At 46.0% G+C, this 23,707-nt stretch overlaps 1 protein-coding gene across 2 annotated transcripts in view; it reads left to right on the top strand.

The window, feature by feature from the left end:
• The window catches only part of MYCBPAP (MYCBP associated protein), an 835,305-nt gene that overhangs the window by 163,475 nt on the left and 648,123 nt on the right, over positions 1-23,707 (top strand). For both annotated transcript variants that reach the window (XM_085617113.1, XM_085617114.1), the window contains exon 4: positions 12,725-12,831. In XM_085617113.1, coding sequence (XP_085473239.1) covers positions 12,725-12,831 — 107 coding nt within the window. The remainder of the gene's footprint in view (positions 1-12,724; positions 12,832-23,707) is intronic.

The raw sequence follows: 23,707 nt of genomic DNA on the forward strand, positions 1-23,707 counted from the left end.
AGTTTTACCATTCGGCAACTTAGTTGGATGTCCTCGCCTTTGAAGCAAGCCAGCACCTCTTGCCTGCAGGTCCGTATCCTGCGGTTGTTGAAAAGTGGTCTCAAGAGGGAGCAACGTTCTTGAATAAGTTTGCTGCAGATGGCGATGAGATGTACTGTGTTCTCTTTGCCGTTTCCGCAGAGTCGGCATGAGATTGGTAGCTGCGGGCATAACCATGGTGGTAGGTGGGCCGCTGACTGCAGTAGCCGTAGGCGAAATTTCAGGAACTTCTCTTTTGTGTTTTTTGGAGAAGCCTGTCTGTAGATAAGCTTGGGGTGAGGGCTTGATGTACAATTGAACTGTAAGCCAGCCGTGAGCGTGCTCTATCATGGCGGCTTTGTCCTGCAACAATGATTCTTTTCGGGCTGTCTTATTGACCACCTTTTTAAAGCCTGCTGGAGAGCTTGGGAGTTCCCATAGTTGCTGTAAGCCGAGATGATCAATAGCAGCCTCCAAGTACAGCGATTCCGGGCAAGTTTCTTTATCTTGAAGTTCCTTCCATAGGAGAGCATTTAATGTTTTTGGATCTCCCTGCTTACTTTGTGCCAGCTTTTTATGTAGGTTCCTTTATGTGCCAGCTCTTCCTTTGGTAGCCCAAATTCTAGTCTCATCTGAGCGGGAGATGTGTACCTAGGAAGGCCAAAGATTATGAGTAGCGCCTTTGCTACCGTTCCATCTATTGAGGCAGCGTCTCTTCCCCTCATCACTTCACTGCCGTAAGTGATGGCTGGGATTAATTTTGCCTGGATCACCTTTATGAGTGGTAATAGGCTTGGACCAGAGACCGCGCTTTTTAAGTTTCTAAGTGCCACCGCAACCATTAGCCCTCTCCTTTTTATGGCGTCACATTGCGGCTTGAAGTTGCCCTTGCAGTCTATGATGACCCCCAAGTATCTATATTCACAGACCGTTTCCAGCTTCCTTGATGCCCAGAGGCAATTCTGTGTTATTTTCTTTTTGGGGAGATTAATGCACATAACTTTGGATTTTTCGCTGTTGATGCTAAGCCTATTAGCGGCAGAATATCTTGACGTAATGTCCAGTAGCTGCTGTAGGCCTACAGGGGTCCGGCTTATAAGTAACAGGTTGTCTGCGTAAAAGAGGTTCGACAGCTGGGAACCGCCTAGCTTTGGTGCGTGCACATTGCTTTCATTTAGCAGCGTTGATAGCTCTCCCATGAAAAGAGTAAAAAGTATTGGAGCAAGTACGCAGCCCTGTTTTACCCCTGTGCTTGTTGAGATATTCCTTGTTAGGTATTCGCCAGAGCCTAACTTGACTTGCACCCATGTCTTGCTGTGCAGAGGTATTAGTTGGTTTAAGAGCAGCGGGGGGATGTTCAGCTTTTTAAATTTTTCCCACAGAAGATTTCTATTGACATGGTCGAATGCTGAGCTGTAGTCAATGTAGCACAGATATAGGGGTTGCTTCACTTCAAGTGCAGCATCAATTAATAGAGAAAGAGCTAATATGTTGGTGGTTGTTCCCATACCTTTGCAGAAGCCTGTTTGGTTGTATAGAATTGCTGAAACCTCAGCTGCCCACGATGTCAGTTCCTCTAATAAGAGGCCCGCAAAGTATTTGGCCTCGTTGTCGAGCAAGGTCACTAGCCGATAATTTTTTGGGTCATTTCGGTTTCCCTTTTTGAAGATAGGTGAAATTATGGCTCCCCTCCATGATGATGGGATTATTGATGTCTGCAGGATTTTTCAGAACATTGGTTTGAGAGCGGCGGCCCAATAGTCCGGTTCTTGCTTGAACAATATGGGGGGAATCCTATTTGGTCCAGGCGCCCCCGCACGTCTTCCCTTTAAGATTCTGATGCTGATCAGTGCATTCGTGATTACAATTGCCTGATCTGGCTGCTGAGGATTGTGGTGTTCGCAACACAACAATAGTCTCCCCTCAGTGTCCTTTGTGGGATTAGATATTCTTTGACTGTTTGTTTCAATATCGTTGAAATGCGTCATAAGAAAGATTGTCCAGTCATCTTCTGTGACATAAGAGTTAATGCCTTTACTCTGCTCCTTGGACAGATTTTTGATCTTTTGCCAGAATTGTGCGCTGTTGTTAGTTTTGGCATCTTGTAAGAGTTTGGCCCAGAGGGACTCTTCTGCCTCTCGCTTTAGTCATCAGATCAGCCTCCTGCGGTCGCGCTTTAGCCGCCACAACTCTTCTTTGGCGGTAGGATCTGTCCTCAGACTTCGTACTGCTTGGCTGATGAGAGACTTTAGGTTTTTTAGATGAGCATTGTTTCTAAAGTTATGATAACTCATGTGCTTCTCAGATTTAGCTGCTCCTTCAAACCGATTATTCTGCTGTTTTGTTCCCATATTGTTGCGCAGTGTTTCTACAAATTTCCCCCAGCTCTCGATTAGATCTATTGTTACATTTTGCGCATCGCTGAGTACTTGCTTAGCGTAGAGCAGAAGGTGCTGAGGGTCATCTGTTCTGCATTTTATCTGCCTATCATTTGCGGCATAGACTGAGTTGTACCCCTTGGCGCCTACAGGGTTTAGGATTGTGAAGGCCTCTATTGTGACTTCTTGAGGTAAGTGGTCACTAAAATCTAGTCAGCCGATGTGAAAGTCTCTGCCGATTGAAACAGGTTACTGGAGAGGAAGGTAAAGTCAATTGTGGAACTGGTCATTGTGCTATGGAACGTTGCCGTTTGGGGGCGGTCCCCTGGAAGTCTTCCATTAAGTGCTCGGGGACCCAGTTCTTCTAGTGTCGCTAGAAGTCGCTGCACTGTTTTTGTACTTCTGCCTCCCGAAGAGTTATCTTGAGGGCTTGATTCCCATGCGAATGGGTCCTCATCTGTGGTGATTTCTGCGACTGGGTTATTGAGCATGTGCAGATTAAAATCGCCACTGATGATCAGGCTCTTTGTTTTCTCTGTGGTTAGCAGTTTTATGAGCTCTTCTTTCAGCTGTTGGGCTCCTTGCTTCTTTCCTTGGGAATGTAAGTAAAGATTTATCAGAATTATCTCCTCTTTTTTAACCTGTTCCCGAATGGAGATTCGTAGTGCTTGTATAGCGTTAGGTCTAGTTTGTGTGCGAGTGGCACTACTGAGAATATACTTCTTATTGAACTATATATAGCAAGGCCTCCCTTTTGTGGCCGAATCTTGTGCTATGTGTGGGAGAGATGAAATTCAGGGTATAGCCTATAAGTGCTGGTGGTGAGTCAGTCCATGTTTCTTGCACTGCAATAAGGTCAAATCTTTGCATGTAAAGATTTAGTCCTGTGTCCGTGAGCTTATCTCCTATGCCATTAATATTCGTGTAACATGGGCCGACATGGGCACGAGAAGATACAGACAAATGGAGGAACGTTAAGACACAGGTCTGAGAAGAGAACATGCTGAAAAATGCTAGAAAGACATTGGGAAGTCATGCACAAACACAGGTGAACCGCAGGAACAGTAGCCATAGAAAATATGGACACTATAGGCAAACATGAACATGGGACAGAACTGGAGGTACAGGAAAACATGGACACAAACAAAATAAGGAAGATTCTGGGAGGCAATTGGAGATGTATACAAAATCAAACCAGACAGAATTCTCTCTGTATGAAGCTTAACTTTCACGTGGAAAGTCCTCCGCCCTGCTCCAACACCAGTAAGTTTATGGCAGTGAAGTTGGTTCTTGATAATGCCAAGGTTCACTCTAAAATTCTAGAGACACTGAAAGGTGTGCTCCATGTAACATTAATACCACGTTCACTAAGCAGTGTCGGATTGTGTCCTCCTGGACTCTGTTGACAGTAGGAGACCGGTGGCAGCTGAACAGCGGTTAATGTCCTATAGCAAATTATGTAACACCTAAATACAGAGTAAGCCTTTGCCAGGCTTAAGCCTTTCTGAGTGAACACCTCACCAAGAAGAGGCTTTTCCCCAGTGAAGGTTGATCATTGCAAATTAAATAGGGAATTTGTAGACAAGTGGTAGGCCACCTATTTAAGACCTGAACTGCGCCTGTCCCTTACCAACCAAGGGAGCTGTCCCATCATACCCATTCACTTCACAAAATGAAATCTATGTGAAATGTGAGGGATGGATGATCATTGCTTTCTGTAATTATCTGTGAGGCGAATACCTTAGTAGTTGTGTGGCCTATTATTAACAGAATTACGATGAATGGTAATATATAATACCTCTTCTATGACCAAATCCTTTTATGCACTTTGTTAAAATGGGGTGCTACTGACTTTCCTTGCCACATTTTAAATCAGAGGTAGTGGTTTGTTTTATTTTTTGTAGCTTGTTAAAGTATGTTCAAGTTGATATGTACTGTGTGCTTGCCATCCTCCTAATATCAGCGAAGACCCTTGGATCACCAGAGGGAGTTTTTAGTTGTGTGCACTGTATGAATGTTGCTAACAGAGTATCAGTTAGCCAGTCAGCAACCCAACCAGTCAAGAGGAGAGTTTCAGGAGATCCTCCACCAGCAGTTGAATGCCAGTTACAAGTATGGCAATTCAGTGGCTGTGTGTGCTTGCTGCAAAGACTCCACATCATTGCAAATAGAAGAAAAGTCCCAAAGCTTAGGTTCAATAAACTAATATTAAAGTAGGTAGTTTGCTTTATTTTTACAACTTTTAAAAGTACGATGAGTTTTGTAAGTACTAAGGACCGCATTCGCAAAAGATATTATGTATGCATGTATGTGTATAGGCGTGTATCTGCTCATACTGAGAGTTACTATCTCATTAAAAAAGTCCTTAGGCATACCCCATTCATAGTTACAAAAGTTGTGAAATGCACATAGGCTCATATTGCCTCTGAAGTGCCACTGGTATGTGACTGAGTATACCCTCCTCTAGCTCATAATCTGCCCGTTTTGTGTAGCAGAATATATCCCACATCTAAAACAGATTCTACACCTGACCTCAGTCATGATCTGCTACTGATCTAATTATAATTTAGTTCTGCTTAAATAATCCGTCCCTGTTGGAAGCAGAGTCTGCAGCTAATCTAAGGCAATATCTGAAATTGATCTATCTCAAAACATACCTGCCCGCTCCTCTAGGGTGGAATAAATACTTTTTTTTTTTTCCAAAACCTTTATTCAGCATATGATGTCAGTACACAGCATAATGCCTACAACCACTCTTGGCCGGCAGCGTGCTATAATAAGAAAGAGGCAGAGGTGTACACAGCGTTTCGCCAACAACCCAAAAAGGGCCGACCGCGTCGTAGTATATGTAGGTTTTGCAGTTTAATAGAACAAGGGATCACGATCCCTAAGAACCAAACATAACAACTAACTAAGAACACAACCAACTAGCCTCACGGTGAGAGTGGTTCAAAAGTTAAAGTAGCGTATCGATTCAGAGAGCGCCAGGAACAATAGAACTCAGTCTTAAGGGCGTAAGCCTTACAGTGGATATCTCAGCATCATGACCGACTCCTCATGCCGCAACATCGAGCGCACCAGCACCCCCAGCAGGCCGCGTCGTCTCACTGAATCTCACAGCTCCCAGCCAGCCCCTGCAGGTGCCTGGTTACCGTGAGGCCATGGGAGCATCGTGTAGCCTCGTCCTCCAGGGGTGTCGGAAGCGGCTGCCATCATACTCTATCAGCAGTCCGCCCCCCAGGTACTTCCAAGGTCATTTTCACCCCCGCTGCGTGTAGCTTAGTCGTCTATCTGGATGGGGAGGAGGGGGGCAGCTTCGTCAGGCAACAGCGGGGTCAGCAATAAGTAAGTCTTCAGGGGACCCCAAATGTCTTGGGGTCGAGAAGCTGACGGAAGGAGGTCAGAGTACAAGGCAAGCTGATCCTGCCAAAATATCATCGTTTCTAGCCAATCCTTGAACTTAGGTGCCCTCCCTCTGCCCCATCTACAGGCCACCCTCCACTTAGCAAGAAGGAAGCAAACAGAGGCAAATTTCCTATGTAGCACAGGGAGCCTTTCCGTATAGCCCAGTATGCCCATCAGCGGAGACGGCGGTAGCAGAGTATCCAACATTTTCCCAACTGCTTCAAATATCTGTTCCCAATATTCCTGAAGGGCCAGGCAGCTCCAGGCCAGATGCAGCATATCAGCGCCATCTGCCAGACATCCGTCGCATCTGGCGTCCTCCCGCAGCCCAAACCGGCACAGGCGAGCGGGTGTGTAATAGTATCTTTGCAAGTATTTGAAGTGCGTGATACGCAACCTACTACTAGCAGACACCTTCTCTGTTTGCGTTCAGCAATAGAGCCACTCCCGGTCCGAGATTTCCTGTCCCAGTTCGTGAGACCATTTAGCTCGGGCAGCGCTCTGCGATGTGCCAATTTCAACGTATATTGTAGAGGATGGACACCAAGTGAGACGCAGTTTTCGCCCCCAGTAGTGCGTGCACCTGGGGGAGCACCGGCGGTTCCTGTGGATATTACGGGGTGCAGGCCCGTATCCCCTCTCGCAGACGGGCATAAAGGAATGTTTCCATAACATTTGGGGGGGTTCCGAAAATAGCTGCTGGAGGGTAGCAAATTTCCCGTTTTGATATACATCTCCCCATGTGTGAGTTCCCCGCTGTCGTTTGAATTTTTTGAAGATACCCTCCTGCAGGAGGGTCAGTTTGGGATGAAACGCCAGCGGCATCCGGGGCGAGTAAATCATTGGGGCTTGCATTTTGTGTGCAATCCACCTCCATGCACGCACCATGCAATCTACAGTTGTGGGGTCCCGTTCACGCTGTGATGTCTGTTGCAAAAGTTCCCCCTCTAACGGGACGGGGTCGGTCAACCAGTGCTCCGTGGCCACATGAGCTGTATATTTCGGGCCATTAAACCAGTAATGCGCATAGTGCGCCTGTGCGCACATATAGTATAATTCAAAGTTAGGCAGCTCGAGCCCTCCCACCGCATATGGACTGGCCAGCGTTTCCCACTTAATCCATGGCTGTTTGCCGCCCCACACGAGGCGCAGAAGTTGTGTCCGCAAGGAAGAGAAGAAGGGTCGGCCCGGGTAGTAGGGGATGTTCAGGAAGTAATAAAGGAACTTAGGTAGCACAACCATCTTGACCAAAGAAATCCTGTCAGCAATGGACAATGGCATGGCTATCCATCTTGTTATTGTGTCGCGGAGCGTGTCTATAGCGCGCCCATAATTGTTGCGGATTAGCTCCTCCCGATCTATAGTGACATTCACACCCAAGTACCGAACGGTAGTATCGCACCACTCCAATGGGAAGTCAACCACAAAGGGGGTGACGGCCGAAGTAAGTGAAAGGATTTGAGATTTCGACCAGTTAATCTGTATTCCAGAAAGTCCCCCAAATCGCACGAATTCTTGCAAGAGCGGGTTGAGGTTGTTCATTGGGTCCTTCACATATAGGGTGACATCGTCCACGTACAGCGAAATCAGGATGGGACGCAACAGGCATCTTAGAGCCTTCTCCTGATGGTATTGGCACACCTTAGCCGCTAGTGGCTCCATCGCCAGGGCAAACAGCAGCGGCGATAGTGGGCACCCCTGCCTAGTGCCCCGAGACAATGGCATTGCCTTAGACGTGTGGCCATTAATTTGCACCCGGGCCACCGGAGCATTATAGATCAGTTTGATCCAAGCTGAAAACCCTACCGGGAACCCCATGCAACGAAGTACTGCGTGCAGATATTCCCATTCTACCGAGTCGAATGCCTTGGTGGCATCCAAAAAAATGGCCGCCAACGGCAATTGCGGGGCCACCTGTTGGATGATCGAAAAGAGGGTGCCGAGATTATGGGACGTGGATATCCCGGGAATAAAGCCCGCCTGATCTGGTAAAATTAACTTATCCATCAGGAGGTTCAATCGATTAGCTATCATTTTTGTGAGAATTTTACTATCCACGTTGATGAGGGACAAGGGCCGGTATGAGTCACACTTATTAGCCGGCATCCCTGGCTTCAGAATGGACATAATAAGGGCCTCTCTCATTGTGGGTGGCAGTGCCTGCGTCTCCAGTGCCTCTGCGTACACCTCCTGCAGAATAGGGGCGAGCAAATCCAGATATTGTTTGTAGAAGTCACTCGGAAGACCATCCGGCCCGGGCGCCTTCCCGGATCGCAATTGAAGGACCGCCTCTCTCAATTCATCATTCGAGAATGGCGCACATAAGAACTCTCTCTGATTGTCTTCCAGAAACCCCAGCATGATGTCCCCAAAGAAGTGTGGGAAGTCCGCAGCATTAGTCCCTTTAGAGCTGTAAAGCTCCGCATAGAAGTCAGTAAAGGTCTACAGTATCATAGCACTATCTTTCTGGCAATTACCCTCCCCGTCCTCTACCTCCAGTATATAGTTAGCATATCGGGGCAGTCTGATGTCCAGCGCCAAAGCTTTCCCAGGTCTACCTCCCTCCCCGTATCGTCGTGCTTGGGCATACTTCACTCTAAACTTCGCCTCTCTGTCAGCCGTTTCCGTGTATTCGGACAGTAGCTCCCTTGTCTTCACCCTTCCCTCCCCAGCATCATGCCGCCAGATATCTGCCTCCAGATCTTTAAGTTCTCACTCCAGCCGTCGGAGCCGTCGGCGAATGTCCCTCAATACCCCAAAGCTTTTGGCCATGCAGATCCCCCGTATGGTCACTTTAAACGCCTCCCACAGCGTACCCACCTGCTCGACTGATCCCCTATTCCGCTCGAAGAAATCAGCTATAGCCTCTCCCAATTCTGTCTTAAATACCTCATCGAGCAGCGCCTCGGGGGCAAGTCTCCAGCACCTGGGACTGGCGTTCGAGCCGGGGATGTCCAGAGTGAGGCACACCGGAGAATGGTCGGACAGTGTACGGGCTATGTGATCAACAGCTCGCACCCAAGGGCAGATCCCCCTGGACCCGAGCCAGTATCCAGCCTCGACCAGGACGCATGTATTGTCGAGTGAAAGGTCCCCTCCCGTCTCTCTGAATGTCTGTATCTCCACAAATCAACTAATCCGCCGTCTCCCAGCAATCCCTTTAATGTTCCCTGGCTGCACGTATAGTGGTGGGGCAAGTGTGAAGACCGATCTTTTGCAGGGTCACAGACCGTAATAAAGTCTCCCGCCCATAGTATATGAGTGGCCCCTACCTCCAGTATCTGTCCCCACAGTGTGTTTAAGATGTCAGGGCTATCGATGTTGGGACCATAATAGCTAACAATAACCACCGAATGTGCACCGAGGGTGCCCCACATCATGCAGAATCTGCCCTCTCCCTCCACATCTAAAAGGGGTCCCTCTCTTGACCACAATGGCCGTGCCTCGCGCATATGTGGAGTAATCTGAGAATATACTATTAGAAGCCCATTTGCTGCCAAAGGTTGGGGGGCATCTGGGGTCAGTGTGTGTCTCCTGTAGTGCCGCTATGCTAATGTCATGTCTGTCAAGGTAAGAGAGGATTTGCCTCTTCTTCCTGGGATCTCGCAGCCCCCTTACATTCCATGACAGAAATTTCACCGTGTCCTGTCGGGTCCCCTCCATGTTACAAAAGTAGTGTCAGGGATGTACGTTCGTAGAAGCGTGGAGCATGGTGCAATAGCCCACTGAGGCGTGCAGTGGAAAGCAGTCGCGGATGTCGTCAAGCAGTGCTGTGCGGTTCCAAAAGTGCGTCGGAATCTAATCATACAGTGATCAGCTCTCGTTCTCCCGTGAGGCTCTCCCGTAGTTATCCCGCCCACCTTTCCCTCCCACATCAGCGCCCCAAATGCGCCGGCATCCCAGAACCCTCCCCCTTCTCCCCCCAACAATAACATAAACAAGTGACAAAACAATAAAATCAAACAAGAAAAAAGCAGTCTAGATTCAAAGCTTCTTCCAGCTTTCTGTCTGTAGGTATAGGAGACCACCCTTAGTGGGGCGCTGGTGTGCCTCTTAAACCCTCTTGTCCCACCGGTCAGCGGAACTCCCCGAACCCTCCCCAGTGGAGCTGGGATGGAGGAGGGTCAGGGTGGAGGGTGCCCGACCCTTATTCAAAATACCCCTTCAAGCCCAATCTAGTTGAACACTCAGATCAGAACTGTGTATATTGGAACACCATGAGCCTCTCAGTGCAGGGGACCCTCCCAGTCAATGATTTAACAAAACAGTTCAACCCCGGACCTAGGTACTCATCTGACGATGACATTGCAGACACAGGACGGCTTTGTTTCCGGTGGCTACTGCGTGGCGCAGTGCATGCGACCTCAGCCAGCAAGTCTGCTCATTATCGTCCCTGTCCCAGAGTGTTTCCGGGATTTCTCCTCCCTTATCACCACTATAGTGCGCAATCCATAAACAGTGGTCCTTGACTTAGCCATCAACGGTTGTGGTGCATAATGTTCAGTCGTCTTCCACAGGTGATTGGGATCCGGGTCGCACGGCAATGTTGTCCTGAGCTGGGGAGGATCGTCTTAGGGTTCTGAGGAACTCCTCTGCCTGCTGTGGGTTGGTGCAAATGACCGTACGGTCTCGATGACGTATCCGCAGTTTGGCTGGATATAACAGGGCGTACTCGATATTCTCTTTGCGCAGTTTCTGCTTCACCTGAACATATTTCCGTCTCGCTTCCTGGACAGCCAGAGTAAAATCCGGGTAAATGGAGAACGGGTTTCCTTCGTATTGCTGCTCCGTAAGGTCCCGTGCTCTCCGCAAAGCTACATCACGGTCCCGATAATTAAGCAGTCTTGCCACTATGGGTCTCGGTGGTGCTCCAGCCGGAGGCCGCGGACCCAACGACCTGTGCGCCCGCTCAACTATCAGATGCGCTGAGAAGGAGTCCGCCCCCAGAGTGGAGGTAAGTAGCCGCTCCACATAGTCTTCCATTCGTCCCATGGCTGTGGTCTCCGAAATTCCTATCAGGCGAATGTTGTTTATTCGGCTGCGTGCTTCGAGGTCCTCGTTTTTGGCTGCAATCACCTTCAGCAGTTTGTCCATTTGTGTCATTTGCTTGGCCATGGTAGTGGTGTTGTCCTCCGTGGCAGAGATCCTCTTTTCAGCCTCCTTAATCTGTTCGTCATGTTTATCCACTTTCAACACCAAGAAATCAAGCCGGGTGTTCATGGTGTCCATTTTCCCTGAAAGGGTGTTTAAACTCTGCTGCATTGCTATGAGCATGGTCTTTAGTTCCTCACTAGGGGTATATTCAGGAGGATTCGCCTGTATCGGGGCGGGCTCGCCCACATCCTCAGTAGTGGAGCGCGTAGCCGCTTTCTTCTGCTCAAAAGGCAGTTTTGCTTGGCCTGCTTCCGCTTTCCCTATGATGCTAGCCTCGTAAATACCTGTTCAGCAGGGCGCCCCCACAACCACCGCAGCAGTGAAGCGCCTCCCCAGTCGCAGCAGAGCTCTGTCACGGGCGCTATCTGCATTCTTCTGTGTTCGTTTTATATGCTCTTTTCTGTAGGTTGGTTTCCCCCTCCTGTGTTTGTTCTTCTTCTCTGTTTTGTTTATTGTTGGGATCTCCCTTCACCAAGCAGCACCTCAGTCTCCCATGGAAAATCGTATGCCACCTCTCAGATCATACCCATTCGGTCTGCAGGCCAGCTAGCGCCTCGAGCTTGCCTCATGTACTTCAACGCAAATGTCTAAGTGGGGCCCAGTCAATGCGTCATCCTCCGCCGGCCCCGCTCCGAGGCGGCAAAGACGAGCGCCCGTTCCGCCGCCGGCCCGTCCTGGCTCCACACTGTGATTACCAGTCTCCGCGGCAACTCACCTGCGCCTGGGGCGATCCGTCCCGCGCCGCCTCAGCGAGCCCTCACCTCCCAGGCTCCGGTCACGGCAGCGCAGTGGGGGCCCCACAGATACCTCACTCGAGGGGTCTCAGGGCCTCAGGCCGGGCTCAGCTATCTCCGCCGCTCCTGGTAGGGGAACTGCAGGGGCACTTGTCGCCCGGGGAGTCCACCAACATCAGAGCGCTGACTGTGAATCGGCTCCGCCTCACTCCTCCTCCGAGCGATCCGACAGGAGGAGCCGCGACGTGTTCAATGCAGCCTCAGGCCTAGCACCGCATGGCCGCACCGGTGCTAGAGTAGCGCCAGTGGCCGCAGGACACCTCCAGCAGAAGGGGGCGCCACTCCCCCGGGCCGCAACTAAGCCGGATATCTTCGGGGTGAAACCGCGGGGCGGCTTCAAACTTACAGCGAGTCTTCAGCCCCGTGCTGAGCTCAGTTTCGCGGGCAGTGCGACGGTGGGCGAGGGGTCCTTAGGCAAATAATTAACGTATAATCGGGTCAGGCAGCCAGAGCCTCACATCAGCGCGGCCATCTTGGTCCGGCGCCACCTAGCGCCCCGGGGTGGAATATATACTTGATATAAGACATCATTAATCCCCTTCCACATCTGCCATGATAAGGGCATACGGCGTGCAAAGGCAAGAACAACCATGGGTGGCAAAGTATCCAATAAGGGTATCCAGTTGCTGGGAGGCCGTCTGGAAGATTAAGTGAGCTACTGCCCAGAATCACAGAATGCTGAGCTGCTACCGGCGTCGGGGATCGAATCGTGAGCACCACTCTCTGCAGTTAGCCGCTCTGGGCCCCCAACAGTCCACTTTTAATCTACAACAGAGTGAGCCATCATGGCTGCTGGAATAAACCTCCATTTTAAGAGTCTCACGCAAATCTTGTAGGTACAGCTCTTACATGCTCCCTTTCCAGTCCTATAAATGCATCGAATTCGACTTTCTCCCCTTTAAGTGTTTATTTCCAACTTGAACACTTGGAAATCCTGAAAAAGGAACTGATTTTAATTCTCCTTGCTGGTTTCAGGTCTGAAAGTTCCCCATGTTGATTGTGTTGGACAGATTCTGCCGCACAGCATTCTGGGAAGTCTGCAGGAACTGAAGCGAGAAGCAGTTGCAAGAGGCAACACTCAGGTAGGTCATGCCTCATCTGAATGTCTCGAGTGGGTGCTGTGCCCACATCGGGTGAACAACTGTGACCATCAGAGAACACTGCAACTTTCAATAGAAAGTTAACTCTTGTGGGGAGGGTGTGGGCCTTTAGATTTTTTAAACTTGTTTTTATTATCATTAAAGTTAGGGCAGTGCACAATCACAGAGATAGCTATACAAATGCATTCTGTTGGTACATTATCAGATATCAACGCTCATAACACTGTTACATCATAAAAGTGGTCAGATCACATCTACGGACCCATAAATATCGCCTCTCCCCCTCCCCGCTTCAGATGGGCCTTAAGATTTTGAGTAAACACTCTGAGATGTTGCCCACAGAGAACAAACCTGTGGTTAGTCTCCACAGAAAAGACCCTGTTTGGGTAGCTGTGTACACAAAGCTTATACTCTGCTGATTTACTGAGACCAAGCACAAGAGAGAGAGAGAGATAGGACCGTAGTATGGGTCATGACATACATTTAAAAGCAGAAACATGCAAGCTGATCTCACCAGAAAAGATAACAAGCATTTGCTGAAGTTAGAGCTGTTGGTGTTGAAAATAATGTTTTTTACTTTCGTTTTTTTTATTTTCAGTGGAGTTATTATATTTGCATAGCACTATTGCCAATGGTTTAAAAAAGCAAAAGTAAAAAAATTGTCATTTTAAACGCCAACAGCTCTAACTATAACAAATGCGAGACTTATTGCATTGGAAATGCAATCGGTCTTGCATTTGTTGGAGTTGGAGTTATTGGCATTGGAAATGCCAATGTTTTTTGCCTAGCCATGTTGCAGAGTGCAGAAGATATGGTAAATCCACCCTACCCATAATGCATTGCATGCAAGACAGTGTTTCGAGTAAATTCATCTAGCTATGTCAATATAATAAATTTGTAGCTTTGAAATGTGACAAAAGAATTATTATATTAAGTCCGGATTAGGTTGTACTCTGTGTGGAGCAGATGAAGGGAAATTCATAGACGGTCTCATATAAAAGTGAGATGTTCTCCTGAGTGCAGTAACCACTGCCAGTCTAGGTTAGGACCAAGTGCGCATCTTGCCTGAAGCCTTTAAAGAAAATAGTGCCTTAAGGCTGTAATTAAGCCCTCGGGAGTAACAACACATGTAACAGGGTGTGTCCTCATGGGAGGTTACAAGAAGAGACAGGGTGGTATTAAGGAGGGACTACTGAGCCTATTGATCAATGAAAAGTCTCTATTTACAAAGGACAGGGACAGGAGCCAATTAACAAGATGGGCTGAATGTGGGCAGAGCTTTATGCACATATCCTGAATACAGCATGTCTCGAAGAGACCAAAAAACATCAGGTGAGAACATGATATTGGAAAATAAGGCAAAATAACAGCACAAGACATAGCTGCCACAGCAATGGGTCCTGCAACAACAGTCTGGGGTGACTTGTGTTCTCATCTAGATGGGGCCTGGCCTAGCAAGTCAAATAGGAAAGACAATGGTTCCTGTGGAATAATATAGCCTATACTTGTAATAAAATGCACAGTCGCGATACAGAGGGTTTAATTACTGTCAGAGGGCGAAGGAACCACCAAGACCAATGATTCAGTATAACATACTTTATAAATTTTCAAGGGAAACAAAAAAATATATACATTGTTCCAATTCTATTGAAGAAGACATTTGTGCATAGTGTCCCAAGTGAAACGGGAACCTAAACCTAAGTAACAGTGTGATTTCTGTGTACAAGGTTTCCACAGCTTATACAAGTCGACCATTATCAAATAAATTCAATGTGAACAGCAGCTATATACAGTAATACGCGCTGGGTAATGGTTCGCTTCTTCTGTTTGTCTTCCAAGTGAAACGGGAACCTAAACCTAAGTGACAGTGTGATTTCTATGTACAAGGTTTCCACAATTTATACAAGTCGACCATTATCAAATTCAACGTGAACAGCAGCTATATACAGTGATACGCGCTGGGTAATGGTTCGCTTCTTCTGTTTGTCGATGGCGTTTCAACCCTCTAATCAATGTGGGGTCTCTTCTGGACTAATAATGTAGGGACATCTATGAGGGAAAATAAGGAGAGCATAAGGCCCATATAACAGTTCAAATGCGAAAAATGAAAAGGATATATGATGGAGGGGGCACCTGAAATTGCAATTGCGCAGCCTCGTGAGAATGATGTGCCACACGTGAAAAAGAAAAGAAGTTATTACTCACATGAGGACCCGTCCGGCTACTAGTGTTGTGAGAGGAAATGAAAAGAGGAAGAATGTGGTTAAACAACAGTTGTGGTATTAAGGAGAATGCTAAAAGGAAGGAAGGGATCCTTGGTTTATAATAGTTGCCCAGGAAGCGCTTACCTCAATGTGAGGGAAGGCTGGCAATCGGAGGATGTAAATCAGCCTGACCGGCTCCTAGAATGACATGCTACAGCCGTAGCGATCTTGCAATTCCCTTGAAGTTGGGGACGGAGATGGAACAGTGTCAGTGCACTGAAATTATTCCTATGAGGTTTAGAAAAGAATTTGTTGGTTGCAGAAGGGTTATGGGCGTGAGGCTAAAGTGGCAATATTTGCCGATTCCTACCAGGATCATGGATTAGTGTAGAAACGCGGGACGGAGCTCCGCGTATGTTTTCTCCAAAGCCGCCTGAGTCAGCCTTGTGTCCGGGTACGATGACAGGGATCCCCAGGGCAAACTGATGCTTTATACCGTGTTTTCCCGCCCTCTATTCTCAGGAGTGGCAGGCTTGGCTGGCGATAACCGCTCCACCGTTCCATCTGGTTCTTGGTAACCGTAAAGAGTGAGGAAAGACCTTAGTGGGAGGTGGGGAAGTGAAAAAAAGAATACAGAAGTGTGACACATAGTGGAGTTGCCGCGTTCTTGGCAAGTTCTAATATTTATCAGGCGATTTATACTTGGTAAAGGGAGCAGGTTAGTATATTTTGCATAGCGTGAGGAATGTTGATAATGGATTCAAAAACATAGGCAGTAATTGGAAGTAACCACGTAACATCGTGAGTGATTGTATGTGCACAGTCATTCATTTACTGCTGATAATGCATCCACATTTCTATGACGGACCAAATCCTGTATTGCGACCAATTATTCACATAATTCACTGTGACGTAGATAAGATATAAACAGGTACTTCATAATCATACTGCTGGTCAGTTAACAGAGCCACAAAAGAGTTCTTCAGCTGAGTTGAGTCCTTCTTCTGTTGAATTACCCCAGTCTATCCAGCGGCATTCATTCCGTTGTAGTATCTGTGAGATGTCGCCTCCTCTCTCAGGCAGGGTGGCGATATCAATTACTTGCCACTTTATCTCCTCTGCAGTGTGGTTTTCGTCGCTATAATGAGATACCAGGGGGGCATTTGTAACAGATCTCCGTATGTGACTGCGATGTTGGCTAATATGGGCTTTGACAGGTTGTTGTGTTTGTCCAATATACGGGAGGCCACATGGACACCATATGCAATACACAACATTCTGTGTGTTACAGTTAGACAAAGATTCTAAATTGTGTTTGACATTACCATGTTCAAATGTGTTGCTGTTAAATGTGAATTTGCACGAAACACAGTTTCCACATTTATGGTGCCCTTTCATTTTTGGTAGACCCCATGCAGTAATTAGTGTATTGGTTCTATGTATGTTTGTCTGTTGCTGACCTAACAAGGTGATATTTGATGTTTTCCCTCATTTGTATGCAAACAGAGGTGTGTCTATTGTGGGATCAATACTTTTAATTATGCTCCAGTTTCTCGTGATCAGGTTGCGGACTTGGTTGGTGTGGGTGCCAAAGGTTGTGTACACATACAATTTTGTTAAGATTAGGTTTGGCTTTAATTTTGAGAAGTTCTTCTCTGGGACAATGCCTGGCATGCTTTAAGGACTTCTTCACTAGTCTGTTGGGGTAACCTCTTGTGACCAGTTTGGTTTTAAGTATCTCAGCCTCTCGCATATAATCTGCTTTGTGTGTGCAGTTGCGGCGTACCCTGAGGAATTGGCCAAAGGGCAGCCCATCCCTTAATGCATGGGGGTGTTGGCTTCGGTATGAGAGGAGAGTGTTTATTTCTGTTCGGTTTTCTGTGAGTATCGAGGTTATAGAAAAACTGCTGGAAACTAGGCCCAGACCTATTTATGTACCCACGAGCTTTATTATCATACTATTGCACATACCATTGCGCATTGCTCTACAGAGCAACTACTTCTTGTCAGGTGGTAATTAAGGATTTGATCCGTCATAGAAATTTGGATGCATTATCAGCAGTAATTGAATGACTGGTGTGCACATACAATCACTCATGATGTTACGTGGTTTAATACTTCCAATTACTGCCTATGTTTTTGAATCCTTTATTGTGACATGTCTATATCATCAAAGAAATCCAATTTCAACTCTTTCCATACCAAGGAATACGTTATTAACCTTTTGCCAAAGCCAGTATGGATTGTTATTTTATTTATCAACATTCCTCACGCTATGCAAAATATACTGCTCCCTTTACCAAGTATAAATCGCCTGTACAGTATAAATATTAGCACTTGCCACTAACGCGGCGACTCCACTATGTGACACACTTCTGTATTCTTTCTTTCACTTCCCCGCCTCCCACTGAGGTCTTTCCTCACTCTTTACGGTTACCGAGAACCAGATGGAACGGCGGAGCGGTTATCGCCAGTCAGGCCTGCCGCTCCTGAGACTAGAGACCGGGAAAACACGGTATAAAGCATCAGTTTGCCCTGGGGATCCCTGTCATCGTACCCGGACACAAAGCTGACTCAGGCGGCTTTGGAGTAAACATGCGCGGAGCTCCGTCCTTGGTTTCTACACTAATCCATGATCCTGGTAAGAATCAGCAAATATTGCCACTTTAGCCTCACGCCCATAACCCTTATTCAACCAACAAACTCTTTTCCAAACCCTGTAGGAATAATTTCAGTGCACTGACACTGTTCCATCTCCGTCCCCACCTTCAAGGGAATTGCAAGATCGCTACGGCTGTAGCGTGTCATTCGAGGAGCCGGTTAGGCTCATTTACATCCTCCAATTGCCAGCCTTCCCTCACATTGAGGTAAGCGCTTCCTGGGCAATTATTTTAGACCACAGATCCCTTCCCTCCTTTTAGAATTCTCCTTAATTCCACAACTGTTGTTTAACCACGTTCTTCCTCTTTTCATTTCCTCTCACAACACTAGTACCTGGACGGGTCCTCATGTGAGTAATAATTTCTTTTCTTTTTCACGTGTGGCACATCAATCTCACGAGGCTGCGCAATTGCAATTTCAGGTACCCCCTCCATCATATATCCTTTTCATTTTTCGCATTTGTGTCGGTATATGGGCCTTATGCTCTCCTTATTTTCCCTCATAGATGTCCCTACATCATTAGTCCTGAAGAGACCCCACATTGATTAGAGGGTCGAAACGCTGTCGACAAACAGAAGAAGCGAACCATTACCCAGTGCGTATCGCTGTGTATATATGCTGTTTACATTGAATTTATTTGATAATGGTCGACTTGTATAAATTGTGGAAACCTTGTACATAGAAATCACACTGTCACTTAGGTTTAGGTTCCCGTTTCACTTGGGACACTATGCACAAATGTCTTCTTCAATAGAATTTTGAACAATGTATATATTTTTTTGTCTCCCTTGAAAATGTATAAAGTATGTTATACTGAATCATTGGTCTTGGGGGTTCCTTCGCCCTCTGACATTAATTAAACTCCCTGTATCGCGATTGTGCATTTTATTACAAGTATAGGTTATATTATTACACAGGAACCATTGTCTTTCCTATATAACTAATTCCCTGGTTCCTTAGTAGGGTTCCCCTGTTTTTTCCTTTGGCCTAGCAAGTCAGGCTGGGCTTTCGGATCAGGACCAAGGTTGCCTTGTATATGGGTGGTCTTTGTCTAGAGTGGCATAGTGGGCCAAAACGATGGACTGGAATGAGGCTTGTAAGATTGCGAGGTGGATGAGATTAAATACAGCATTCATTTATTATTGTGATTGTTATAGTTGTGGTCTAGCTCTCTTTATGATCAATGGCAAGTTGGGATTTCTTCCTCCATCTTCGTAGCACACAGTATTTACATTTCTTTAAACTGCGTTTGTCAGTCACAAAATTATTGACCTCTCATGTGTTAAATGTACATTATTGTGGTTTGATGAGGAACAATCGATCTAAGGAGATGGTTATTGTCTTATCAGTGTGATTGAAGCCTTCAGTCGGGGATGTGTGTGGCGCATATTTGGTTGGCAGCATCTGAGCGAGGGGGTACAATAGCTGACGGAATAACATTTGTAGGATATCTATTCAGAAGAATCAATGCATGTATCTTGGGTTCGGGCAGAGATGAGCTGATACACAAATGAATGTGGTGCCTGGGCTGGGGATCCAGTATCTGAGAAGGTATGTGAATAACTGAATGGAAAGAGTTGTCTTTTCCCTCCCTTCTCACGTTCTTCTGCTTGCTTACTTGCTCTGGCTGCCATCATGACAGTTTTTATTGTTCATGTCCTCACCCACTTTCTCTTTCGACCTCTTCCCACCATCTGTCTCTTGGACCCTGTTGTACTTGTAAATTATACTTTGATCACATGTGTTCTGCTCCTTTAATTACAAAGGTTCTAAATGTAGTTCCATCGTTGCTATGTACTATGACATAGCTGCACTCACGAGTGGCGAGTTGTGAGCTGACCTCAGGGGGATTACCAACGATATCTCTGCACTTATAATAAAGTGCTTACTTCTTCTATCAACATATTGGCAGCAGTGTCTTCATTACAACAGATGGCGACGAGGATGGGATACAAAATACTACTCAAACCGAATGCAATTCCCTTCCAACATAAAGTGAGAAAGGTGCCCATCATTGCCAGACAAGAAGTCAAACGCATGCTTGTTGAAATGGTCGAACAAGGCATCATAGAGCAAATTGAAACATCTCCTTGGATTTCTCCAGTAGTTATCACGAGCAAACCCGACGGTAGTTACAGATTCTGTGTGGACTTACGCACCCTGAACCAAAATATTGTCGTAGACAATTATCCACTTCCCAACATAAACAAGTTAATCTTATCCTTAAAAGGAGGTAAGTATTTTTCAAAACTGGGCTTACGCAGCGCTTACCATCAAATTAGATTACATGAGGATTCCAAACCATTAACGGCATTCATTACCACAGAAGGGTTATTCCAATTCACAAGGATGCCGTTTGGTTTGGCATCAGCGGCTGGTGTATTCCAGAGAATGATGGGTTCAGTATTGAAAGGTATGGATAATGTAGTATACTTTCAGGATGATGTGTTGGTATTTGGGGACACGGTAGAACATCACAAGTTGGTACTGAAAGAGGTGTTGAGTAAGATGGAAAATGCAGGATTGACCCTAAAAAAAGAAAAATGTAAATTTGCAGTCGAAGAAGTAGAATATTTAGGTTATACACTATCAGCCAATGGGATTAAACCAAAAAGAGATTTGTTAGAAGCAATAAAGAAAGCGCCTGCTCCGTCAGATAAAGACCAGCTCAGATCTTTCTTAGGTCTTATAGAATAATATGCGAAGTTTGTACATAATTTTGCAGAGAAGACGGAAAATATAAAAGTACTGCTCAGGAAAGGCTACAAGTTTGTGTGGTCCAATGATTAACAAGATGCCTTTGAGAGAATTAAAAAAGATATTTGTGAAGCCAATATCTTGACTCCTTTTGACACCAAATTGAGGTCAATTCTAACTGTAGATGCCAGTGCGGTGGGAATTGGAGCAGTTTTGGCACAGGCACACAATTCAGGTGTAAAAACTGTTGCTTTTGCATAAAGATCTCTTACAAATTCGGAAAGGAATAACTCAGTATTAGGGAAGGAAGCGTTAGCTGCAGCTTGGGGGGCTGAGTATTTTCGTATGTACTTGTGGGGTTTCCATTTCACCTTAGAAACAGACCATAAACCACTCGTCAAGATTTTGTCACCAGGTGGTGCAAATAAAGGTTCAGCAAGATTAGCCAGACTAGCGGCTCGTTTACAAGAATATTTGTATAAAGTTGAATATATTGCAGGTTGGAAGAATTTCCAAGCAGATGGGATATGTAGGTTGCCCTTACCGTGGCATGTAGTCGATAAGGCAAATGTTGAATCTTTCTAGTGTGAAGGTGCGGTTGCTACTATTGATGAATTGGTTGAGATGTGTAATGGGGCGATTGACAAGAATCAGTGGACTGCAAGCATGGCCAAGGATGAAGCTTTAAAGACAGAAAAAGAGTTGATTGTTAAAGGGGGTAGGAGGGAGAGTACACTTCTCATGGCGCTAAGGCCTTTTGTAAAGGTTCTTGAGGATCTATCCATTTTTGATAGTGAAGCAAATATTGTAATGAAAGAGGAGAAAATCATTCCACCGCAAGATCTTACGATTGTCTTATTTAAACTTGCCCATGAAGGCCATTTAGGTCAGTCCCTTACTAAGAAGAGATTAAAAGAACATTTTTGGTGGCCTGCCATGGACCAACAAATTATTGACTGGATCGAGAGATGTCCTGAGTGTCTAGAAGGTGAAAAAAGGTTGAAAGTTGGCAACCAAGTAGATTTTGGCAAAATTGATGATCCAGGTTTACCATGGCACACTGTTTGTTTAGACTTTATTGGTCCGTTCGCTGGTATCGGTGACAATATAAATTTTGGTGTGGTCATGGTAGATGTTATGTCGAAATGGTTGATTGTCAAATATGTGAGAGAAATTAGCACAAAAAATACTATTAAGACTTTGTCTGAGATTTTTAGAGAAGAAGGTTACCCAATTAAATTAATCACAGACAACGGGACCCAACTAATATCTAATGAAATGACCTCGTTTTTAAAGTCCTGTGGGATTGTACATAGCAGAACATCTTTATATAACCCACAGGGAAATGGCGTTGTTGAGAGGGCAAATCGCATGATAAAAGGGGTGATCCAAATGGCAGTTGCGAGTAAAGGCGATGTGAAAAGGATGGTGGATGATTTAGTTTGGGCCTATCGTACAACGGAGAATACAGTTTCAGGAAAAATCCCTTTTGTGTTCTGTTAGCACTAAATTAATACCAGCATGGATGAAAGATTGTCTTGGTTTAGCGAGTATTAATGGTGATAAAGTAGGGGGTGATAAGGTTCCTACTCATAAAATAAGCATAAAACCAAATGATTGGGTGAAAGTTAAACCTGGGCGCACCTGTGCTGGGTTTACCAAATTTCGTGGTCCGTATAAAGTGAAGAATGTTCATAATAGACATGTGAAACTATATAATGGGGAAAATTGGAATTTGAGAAGGGTAGCTCTCTATAAGAAAGGGAAATTACACGATGATAATGACAAGATTGAGGCGGAAAGTGGGCTCAATCTTCATCTCCTCATGAGTGATGATGAAGCAAGTGGAAGACATTCTGAAGTATCACCAACTGATCATGGAGATAACATCACTAATAATGTAAGGCCTCAAAGGTCAAGGTGCTCACCCAGATATCTACAGGATTACATCTGTGGAGACTTTTAGTTTCATGTAGAAAATATGTCAATCATCCTAGGTATTTATGTTTTTTTTTCCTTCAAGGTCATATTGTATTTGTCACTAATTTCGTAGTGATGTAGTTGACATTTTGTTATACTCTGTTATTTTGTATGTGAAAGAGTTAAAGGGAGAAGGATGTGTTGTACTTGTAAATTATACTTTGATCACATGTGTTCTGCTCCTTTAATTACAAAGGTTCTAAGTTTAGTTCCATCGTTGCACTGTACTATGACATAGCTGCACTCACGAGTGGCGAGTTGTGAGCTGACCTCAGGGGGATTACCAACGATGTCTCTGCGCTTATAATAAAGTGCTTACTTCTTCTATCAACATATTGGCAGCAGTGTCTTCATTACAACAGACCCCTTCACCTTTTTGTCTCACTTCGCATTGCACTCGCAGATTTCTATTTGTAGCTCTTTCCCGTCGTTCCGTCTAGTGTATGCCTGTCAACGGATAGCTCTCACCAAGTATTCCCCTCCTGTCACTCTTTCTGCCATTTGATTGGGGGCTCGCAGTAGTCCTCGTTGGGTGCTCTAGGTGTGTGAGATCGTTTTTAGGTCGAGGGACCGTCCGGTCTGCCGAAGGCTGAACCGGATGTCCGGAGATCTTATGATGCTTAGAGTGGCTATTTAGCCCGCCTCTCTTTTTGGCTCTCCTCCATTGGCTGGCTTCCTAAACGGAGGCCAGCCATTGGGGGAGAGAGCCGTCCCTCCAAATAGGCTCCGTCTTTTTCAGATTCGGGTGCGTGTTCCGTGCTCTACTTTCCACTTTTTAGCCACGCCCTTTTTTAGGCGTGTTTTTCTCTCCTCCAGCCAATGGCAAGAGGAGAGAAAGGAAAACACGCCCCCGAATCCGAAACCGCCGCTGCCTTTCTCCGAGGCATTTCTGCTTCGCCTCGGAGAAAGGCGGCGGCGTTTTCTCCCCACTCACTACATAATCCCTACATAACGCAGTGTCGGGCGTCAAGCGTCTTGATAGCGTGGCCTGCCCAGGTCACCACACTTGTGTAAAATAATTGTTGCTCACTTAAAGCGCACCAATACCTTCGGGTCGAGGTTGCGGTGTATAAAACTGCCCAAAAAACACATAAAACGCGATAGTGAACGGACTACAGACTTACTATTCTGACAAACGTCACACTTCACTTTGCTACGAAAAATATAAGCGCAACAGATGCACACCGGAAGTCTTCTTGTCTCGACCTGAAACGCCTTTTCTACTCTCGCGAGATGTCATTTCCATAGGAAGATTTCGCCAGCACAAAAAGTTTTCGGCTTTCAAGGGAGAAAGATTGGAGTGTCTTAGGCTAAAA

This window comes from Triturus cristatus, chromosome 7, assembly GCF_964204655.1.
Source record: "Triturus cristatus chromosome 7, aTriCri1.1, whole genome shotgun sequence".
In the NCBI taxonomy this organism is placed as follows: Eukaryota; Metazoa; Chordata; class Amphibia; order Caudata; family Salamandridae; genus Triturus; species Triturus cristatus.